This window comes from Astatotilapia calliptera, chromosome 3, assembly GCF_900246225.1.
Source record: "Astatotilapia calliptera chromosome 3, fAstCal1.2, whole genome shotgun sequence".
NCBI classification, from domain to species: Eukaryota; Metazoa; Chordata; class Actinopteri; order Cichliformes; family Cichlidae; genus Astatotilapia; species Astatotilapia calliptera.
Window position 1 is genome coordinate 39,418,736 of NC_039304.1, and position 8,696 is coordinate 39,427,431.

Sequence of the window (8,696 nt, forward strand, 5' to 3'; positions counted from 1 at the left end):
ATAAAGTTGGAGTTCAAGACAAAAGTCTCGCTCGGTTTTGTTGCATAAAAAGTCCAGATTATGTTATTGTGACTTCATTACCCAGCAGCCCTTGCTCAGTCATGGGATTGCATCCTAACACACTGTCCGACTCCAAAGAAGAGCACTGTTGTGAACTAAGTGAATCTCTATTTTGACACTTTAGTTAAATACAAATTAGAAATTATCACTAAAATTGGCTCATTATTTGAGCTTATTTATCTTTTGGGGGGTTTGTTTGTTTCCTTAAATATTGAATGTGTTTTTGAACATTATATTGTGTGGCTGTGTAAAGTGGAGGCGTTGTGAAGCCATGTTTCTGCTGCGCAGAGGTTAATTAGATGTGTAGTAGTGACTGCTGACCTGCCTGAGCAGGAATGATTTCAGTCCTTGTGTTCGATCACGATCTTGTGCTGCTTATGAGAATTGTTGAGAATTTATATTCTGCCCCCTTAAAGCACAAATAAGATAATGTAATTCCTTAAAGTTGTAACATTTTTAACTAGTGCTGTCAGCGTTAACGTTAACGCTAATGCTGACAGCAGTATTTAACCAGTAAAGAGTTTCCTTTTTTGGTTAAAAAAATGTGTGTTGCATTTTTAATTAATTTTATTAGGACACGTTAGCATTGTGAGATGTGAGGATACACTGAGAGGAGGAAAAAAACTGCTCATCTTGTAAAGATGTCTATAATTTAGCATTTTCATTGTGATAGTTATAAAGCTTTTGTATGAGATCAATAACAAAGATCTGTCATCACTCATCTGCCTGTTTGTTTGGGTTGCTTTTCCATTTTCTACATCACTACCATGTGGTAGCCGTCAGTGTCAATACTGTCATCATTACTCTTGTGGAATCATCTTCTTGCCTGCTTTCTTTGGAACCATCAGCCTCCACTTTTCGTAGTTTACATTTCTGCTCTCCATCATTCTCACTTTCAGACTCTCATTTGTGCAACCCACCTCCTCCTCACCTCCACATTAGTGACATTTCAGTTAGAGCTCCACCCAAGCCTCAGTCTTCATTTTCACTACCACCAGAGTCTAGACTCCAAATGCTCCTGACCTAAATCCTATCACTGCTGGGATCCCTTTCTGTATCTCATTGGAATCTAATCTCCAAATACATTAGTTTCGCTATCTCAATAAATAAACACTAAGTAATGTTTAATTCTTCCAAGTTCTTAAGTTCTCCCATTATTAAACCAGTTGTCTTGATTACAGATGTTATTCTTCTTTGATGAAGGAACAATATTATTTTTACAGGATTTGCAGCATCCATTTAAACATGTAAGAGTAGCAGTAAAATATAAACAAGACTCAAATTTAAATGAATGGTAAATTCTGGTGTCATTGTACATTGTTTTCAATTATCACTAATCCTCAGGTTTAGAGTCAGACAGTGTGTTAATGCATCTTTTAATACTTTGTAGCTTTAACACTTTTCTACAAATGATCTCTACCAACCGTATCCACCAATAAAGAACATTTTCTTTAAGTGGTTCTTAAATTAAATAGTTTTATATTGTACATGTTGTCTTTCATGTGCATGGCACAGTATTCAAGTTTAAAAAAGGAGTCTTTATGTGGCCCTGCTAACAGTCTCCCTTTAAAATCTTTTATTTTGAAGCTCATTATTCAGACATGAGTGAGACACTGAGACAGCAAACAAAGAATGTCTTCCTAAAATGAGAAATAAATAAATCTGCAGTCAAAGGGTACGATAGTTGCTCAGAAAATGTGTTGTCTTTTCCAATATGATCTGAAAACAACTGCAGGTTTGGTTTAGAAGTAAACTAACTGCCTTGTACATTACTTATTGCACAGAGCTACAGTGATACATAGGCAGCACATGATATAAATCCTTAGCAGGAATACGTTTTCATCAATATCAAGTTGAACATGAGCTCTGCTTCAGAAGTGATGCTCTATAGTGACATCTTCATAGTCATTATTCAATCCCTGCTCAGCCTCGTCGAGTGGGGTCTTTACCATTGAGGCGTGCATGTAGTTTCCTGTAAATGTTAGAAAGTTAAATCAGCTGCTTAAACAGGAAGAAATGATCAGTCTGATCAATGACCAGCATATTGACCGATCAGAGTGTTACCTTTGGCTCTGCATCGATACAAAGACACCATGAGAAGAGTGGAGATGAAGTATGGACAGAACACCACAAGGTGGAGGACCACTCGGAATACCAACTGGAGGGAGGAGGAGTCAGGGGACAGTACTGAGGAAGAGGGAGGAGCTGAGGTGGTTGGTGAAGGTGTGGTTGTAGGTTTTTCTGTGGAGAGAATCCCACCTGATCAGGTGAATATGTGGATGAAATAAGAGGTGAAATCAGAGTGAAGCTCCTCACCTGTGACAGTGATCCAGCTGGATGGAGACTCTCCATGGCCGCTGATGTCACACTTGTAGAGGCCTTCATCAGACCTGGAAACATGCTGGATGGTCATGTGACCTGTAGGCTGCTTCCTGATGAGGGAGCCATCTTTATAGAAAGCAGCTGGGAGGTTGGAGGGAGTGGTCTTTGTTTTACAGAGCAGAGTGACGTCATCTCCCTCCATCACAGGGAGGACAGGACTCTGCAGGATCACTGATTTATCTGAGCACAGAGACAAACTACAGCATTTCATCCATTTACACACAGCTTCATCAACACTAACTCCACACACTCAGCTTACCAGTGACTGTCAGGTTAACCATGTTACTGATGGGACCCTCTCTGGACTCACACCAGTAAACTCCACTTTCCAGTGGGTCAATGTAGCTGATGTTACAGGAAAAACCAGCTGGTTTTCCCCACCCATCTCCACATTGAGTCCTCTGTTGTTTGCTTGTGTTTCTCCTCAGAGTCCATCCAGCAGAGCTGTCGTCCTCCTCACAGCTCAGAGACACAAAATCGTCTTTAAAAAACTGAGAGCTGCTGGGACTCACAGTCAGACGAGCTGAGAGGAACAATAAGAAATATACAGTGCATTATTTCCTTTTTGCAGCAATCAGACACCTTTCAGATCAACTGAAGTTATGAAACTTTGTGACCCTGCTGACCTGAGTGTTTTGAACTCAGTTAGGGAGAGTGGATTATGCAAATCAATAAGAAGGATTGCATTTCTAATATTTTACACTCCCATTTAATGCATCAATTTGTGCTGTTTAACAGACTCCATGTTTGCAATCTATCTATAGTAACTACTTGGTAAGTTTACACCTGCTTACTTTTACCAATGCAGCAGTATAAATTTCTACTGTGGCTTTGGCATCAATGAAAACAACTAACTCATCTATACCACAGCAACAGCGATCTTTGAGATGCTTGGCTACAAGATGAACAACAGCCACAAGGAGCTGTACCCTCCATAGAGATTGAGACCACAGCCTAAGGTCAAGGCAGCATGGAGGGAAGTTAGCCAACTATCAGAACTACAGAAAGCTGTGATAAAGAAAGGGGTGGCTCAGAGAAGACCACAGCAACTCCCCGAACAGGGTCCAGTATCCATCACAGTGGCAGACATTGAAGAAAGAGTCTAAAGCATGAAGGCTGGACAGCCCCAAGGACCTGACTTGACTAATGCCTACTGGCTAAAGAAGCTAATTGCACTAAATGAGCACCTCACAGTGTGACACCTACAAATGTATGGTCACAATTGTAATTTCTTTTGAGTATTTATTGTTATAAAATGACTTATTTACTGAATTATTGCACTGATTCTTAGTTAGGGTTATACAGATGTAATTGCATGGCTTTGCCACAAAAGGGACACAACTGAATGCAGTAGCTTGCTCCAAAGCCCCCATCTGTTTAATGAGGAAGTTACTCTAGACTGAAGGCAACAAATGTCTCCTGTCTCTACTTTTTCTGTTGGTACTCTGAGTTGTCAAATTGCATATTTAAAGGCATAAAACCTTGTTCATGTTAGTTCAATGAAAGTTGAATTTTGAAAGAAGTATATTTTCACAGATTCTCTGCTGGTTGAAATGAGAGTTGCTATTGTCTAACAAAATGATGGGCCACACTGAATATGTGTTATTTATTTAAAAATGTAGCTCCTGGACAAGGTTCTATGATTGATAACATAACTTCACCCTGGTCCATTTCTCACTCATATTGTTTATGGACTGTATAGTAAATACTGATTTGGGGAGATGGGAGAATAAGACTTGTTTATGGTTTTCTGATGTGAAGTATTTTTGCATATGTTAAGATATAAAGAGAGTTTACTAAGATAACAATAAGTAGATTAATCACAGTGTTAATGCTATGAAACTGGACAGCAGAATTTAGTTATAGTGCTTAAAAATACAGATAAAGGGTATTTATTATTTTGTGTATTTATACCTCAAAAATGTAAACTTGATTTAATGTCATGGTTTGTGTTACAAGAGAACATATGGAGAAAAGATGGAGGAACATGTAAATGAGCAAAAGATTGGTCTAAAATTCTGCTTAATGAACAGCTAAGGAAGAGCCTGTAAAAGGAATACCCCTCATGTCTCCTGTACCTACTTTTCCTGTATAACACAGCTAAAGGCCTGTAACATAGTTTTGGAGATCAGCAAGCTGCACAGGCAGCTGATCCTGATCCTTTATTTAACAAACCTGAGGCAGACATCACTGTACAGGTATGTTGGAGCAGAGCAGCAGACAGCTAACTATGGAGGACTACCCTTGCAACTACACAGACACCTTAGCCTAGAGCTGGGAGTGAAACCAGTTAGCGACTTTACAGCAGCCATGGGACACTGTAAGCCTGATCATACAGTCATACATGAGAAGGACCATGAGTGCCAGAAGGAGTGTGGCTTGTGAATAGAAGAGGAGCGTAGCGTGTGTGGACCCACTGGGGGCTCTGTGGGTCTGCCCACATTGCCCCCACACATTTGTTAGGTAAGGCACAGAAGCAGCACCTGCCTGTCTTTCAAGCTTGTGTTTGATAAGGACAGCTTATTTTAAAGTGAGTTGGTTTAAAGGGGAGGAGCTAAAAAACAGCTAGTTTAGGACAGAGGATGAATTTAGAGAATACAGGACCAAGGCCCTGTATAAAATAAAGAATTATGAAAATGAAAACTTTAGAGTGTGACAGAAGAAGGTTACTGACCTTGCTTTGTTGTGCAGCACAGTAGGGAGATGACGGCTACAAAGGAAGACAGCTGGGTTAGCTTGAGGTTTTGCAGCAGTGTGTGCAACATTCAGAGGAAGTAAAACCATGCAAACCGCAATCATGTATGTACAAAGCAAAAAGCATGTATGGAAAAAGTGCAGACAAAGTCTTTTTTTAAACGTACACACAGTTTTCTTTCACAGACTAAACTGAGAGAGCCACTTGACAAAAAAAGAACAGTTTATTTATTCAATTTATTGATTCAAGGGTGCAATGTATTATCATCAGTAGTGTTCCCTGGTTTTGTAAAAACACATTAACTCTGTTAATCTCCTTGATCTTTGAGCTACTCATTTTTTGGGGATCATCATAGCAGGTCAGCTTCCTCAATCTCTCCCTATCCCTAGTATAGTGGGGATATCAGGAATAGACACGGTTGGCACTGATTCACCCTGGTGTGTCGGCCAGAACACCACTTAAGGCCAAATTATCCCAGAGTACAGAAGAAGGAGCTTGATGTTTGGTTTGAGGATCTTTATTCTCTCACAGCTCAATTCCTGTGGCTGTGTGGTTTTCTACAAAAGAAGTACACAATACCAATAAATGTGTGTTTGTGTTACCAATACCAATACAGTGTAGAGATAAATGACATACTCAGATGTCATTTATCATTACATACAACATCCCAGTGTATTTCAGACCCAGCAACACGCTCAGACAAAAACTGGTTCACCCGAAAGACAAAACGCCAAAACACAGACTTAACAATGTGGTGTATGCTGTACAGTGCAGCGAGGAATGCCCAGACTTCTACATCGGAGAGACCAAACAGCCACTTCACAAGCGCATGGCACAACACAGAAGAGCCACCTCCACAGGACAAGACTCAGCAGTCCATCTGCATCTTAAGGATAAAGGACACTCTTTCGAGGATGCCAATGTTCACATTCTGGACAGAGAGGACAGATGGTTTGAAAGAGGAGTGAAAGAAGCCATCTATGTCCACTGTGAGCGACCATCTTTGAACAGAGGCGGGGGTTTACGACACCAACTCTCTGCCATCTATAATCCAGTTTTGAGATCCCTTCCCAGACGCCTTAACGCCCACTCACATCCTGGGCCATCTGACCTCAGAAATTCACATGATAAGGTGGGGCCAGGTTTCACAATGAACTCACCCGAAACTCTGGCTGATTGGGACCCACGCCCAGTTTCACACCTTGGCTCAGGCGATTAGAGGATCATCAGGAGGTCCTTTTGTCCCTCTGTGGGGGGTCACTCCCACTAGGTTTATATCTGGGACTCTCCACCATTTGACCTTAGAACTGAAGAAGCTTCTCGGATGAGAGGTGAAACGTCTTCAAGTAACTTAAAGAAGTCCAGACACTTTTCTTTGCAAGCTCCTGTTGTTGCGACAAATGCGTCCTTCATTTCCCCAAATTTGAAGGATGGGTCGGTGTGTCCTTCGTGGCCCACCATATCCCAGAATTCATAGCGCGGCCCAGCCAAACTGCAGTTTCCAACAACTACTAAGTTTTAAAATTACTCTTATTAATCCTTCTGGGTCACAAAATAAACTTTTAACATATTTTAAGGCGAGAAAGTAGCCGTGTAAATTACAAATATCTGCTTGGTTTATCAAGACATCGCATATTTGCAAAAGTGTGCCGACGTTTTCGGAGACGTCTGTTACCCACCAGCTTGATAGCAAGCCGGGGGGTTCAATGGTCACTCCAGCCGGCGAGAGCAGTGGACTCCCGGCTTCATCGTTTTCCGACCCCCGGTCTTTCGCTACTCAGGTTAAACATGATATATAAGTCACTCGGATAACTTAAAAATGTAATTGTTTGCCTTTTTTCTGTGTTTTATTTGTTCCGGAGTAAATTGGTTTGGCTGAGATCAAAGTTATTAGATTATTAGATTAAAAAAAAACTTTATTAATCCATCGGGTGGGTTCCTCCGGGGTTTTCACACAGCTGAATAAACGTTAAACAGAAAACTGATTAAACAGAAGTGTGAGGCGGTTGACAATTTACGCCAGTGTCCTGATATATTTTAGATAGCAAGGAGCAGACAGCCGAGTTTATTAAATTCCACCGACACAGCGGTGATGCCAATCTGAAGGCTAGACCAGACTCATGTCCAGACCATCTCAGCCTTGCCTCTTTCACTTTGTCTGTAAATTGATCAACCTAAGCGTTCCCTCTGATGCATTCATTTCTTTTCTTGTCCACCTCGGTCATTCCCTATGAAACCCTTAACATCTTCAGCTCAGTCTCCTTTCTTTTTGTCAGTGTCAACATCTCCAAACCATACATTATAGCAGGTCTCACGATCATCTTGTAAACGTTCCCTTTCACTCTTGCTGCTATCCTTCTGTCACCCCTGATACTCATTTCCACCTATACCACCCAGCCTGTACTCTCTTTTACACCACTCTTGTGCACTGTCCATTGATTTGAGTGGTTGGCCCTAAGTATTAAAACTCTTGTACATCTTCACTTTTTCACCATCCTCCCTCTCACCCACACAAGTATTCTTTCCTACATCTACTTTCTTTAATTCCTCCTCTCTCCAGAGCATATGGCCACCTCTGCAGGCTCTCTTCCAACTGCTCCCTGATCTCACTACAGGTCAAAATGTTGCCTGCTAACATCAAAGTCTAGAGATTCCTGCCTGGCCTCAGCCTGGTTCCAGCAGATTGCCACTGCTCCCCGAGTCTGGTTCTGACAGAGGGTTCTTTCTGTTAAAAGAAAGTTTTTCCTTCCCACTGTCAACTTGGTTATAGGGGTTATCTGATTGTTCAGGTTTTCTCTTTTCTCTGGAGGGTCTTTATGTTGCTATATAAAGCACTTTTAGGTAACTGTTGTAATTTGGCAATATATGAATAAAATTTAATTGGTTTTGGTATCTTATTTCTTTTACTGCTGCAACATAGTGAGTTAGATTTTTTCTGTGAACCAGTGCTGAGTCACTAAATATATTCATAAATCCGATCAAAGCATGGTTCAGTGGCATATTTATTAGGATTTTGGCCCAGTATAAACGGAAAATGTATTTTCTAATCTTAACCCAAAAATAAAATCAAAAAGTGAACTTACAGAGCAGTCGGAGTAGAGAAGCTCTGTTCATCATGCTGTTTATGTCTTTGATCAGTTCACATCAGATAAGACAACCCTCCTCCGTCCTGACCGAGCATCGCTGTCAGCACTGTGGTTTCCTTTTCAGAGAAAATTCAACACCTTTCTTTTTTTTTTTCTGTTTGTTTCTATAGAGATGAGATATTATTAAAACAAGAGACTGGAATATGTCACAAAGATGAAAATATTTAGAAGTTGAAATCAAAATCAAAGGAGAATATTTGTATAACCAGTATATGTTTATCGTTAATGCTAAAATGACACATATCTGCACTAAAATTCAGATTAGATAGTTCCTGTTTCATATTGGTAGAAACAAGTTTTGTCTTGCGGTAGCTGTCAGTGTTTCAGCTGTACACAAGGCCTTTTGTTTCTGCATTTCACACAGACCTCTGCTCTACCTTAACCACAAACTTTTTTTTAACTACATGCTATAA

General features: G+C 40.5%; 1 protein-coding gene across 1 annotated transcript; it reads right to left on the reverse strand.

Moving 5' to 3' along the window:
• Positions 1-1,702: 1,702 nt before the first annotated feature.
• LOC113013325 (Fc receptor-like protein 5) lies at positions 1,703-8,264 on the reverse strand. Its single transcript, XM_026154149.1, has 6 exons — positions 8,221-8,264; positions 5,117-5,152; positions 2,702-2,965; positions 2,377-2,622; positions 2,125-2,301; positions 1,703-2,032 (listed from the first exon to the last, which is right to left on the reverse strand). Exons 1-6 carry the CDS (start codon positions 8,252-8,254, stop codon positions 1,932-1,934), a joined length of 858 nt encoding a protein of 285 aa, XP_026009934.1. The 5' UTR covers positions 8,255-8,264; the 3' UTR covers positions 1,703-1,931.
• Between the last annotated feature and the right edge of the window lie 432 nt (positions 8,265-8,696).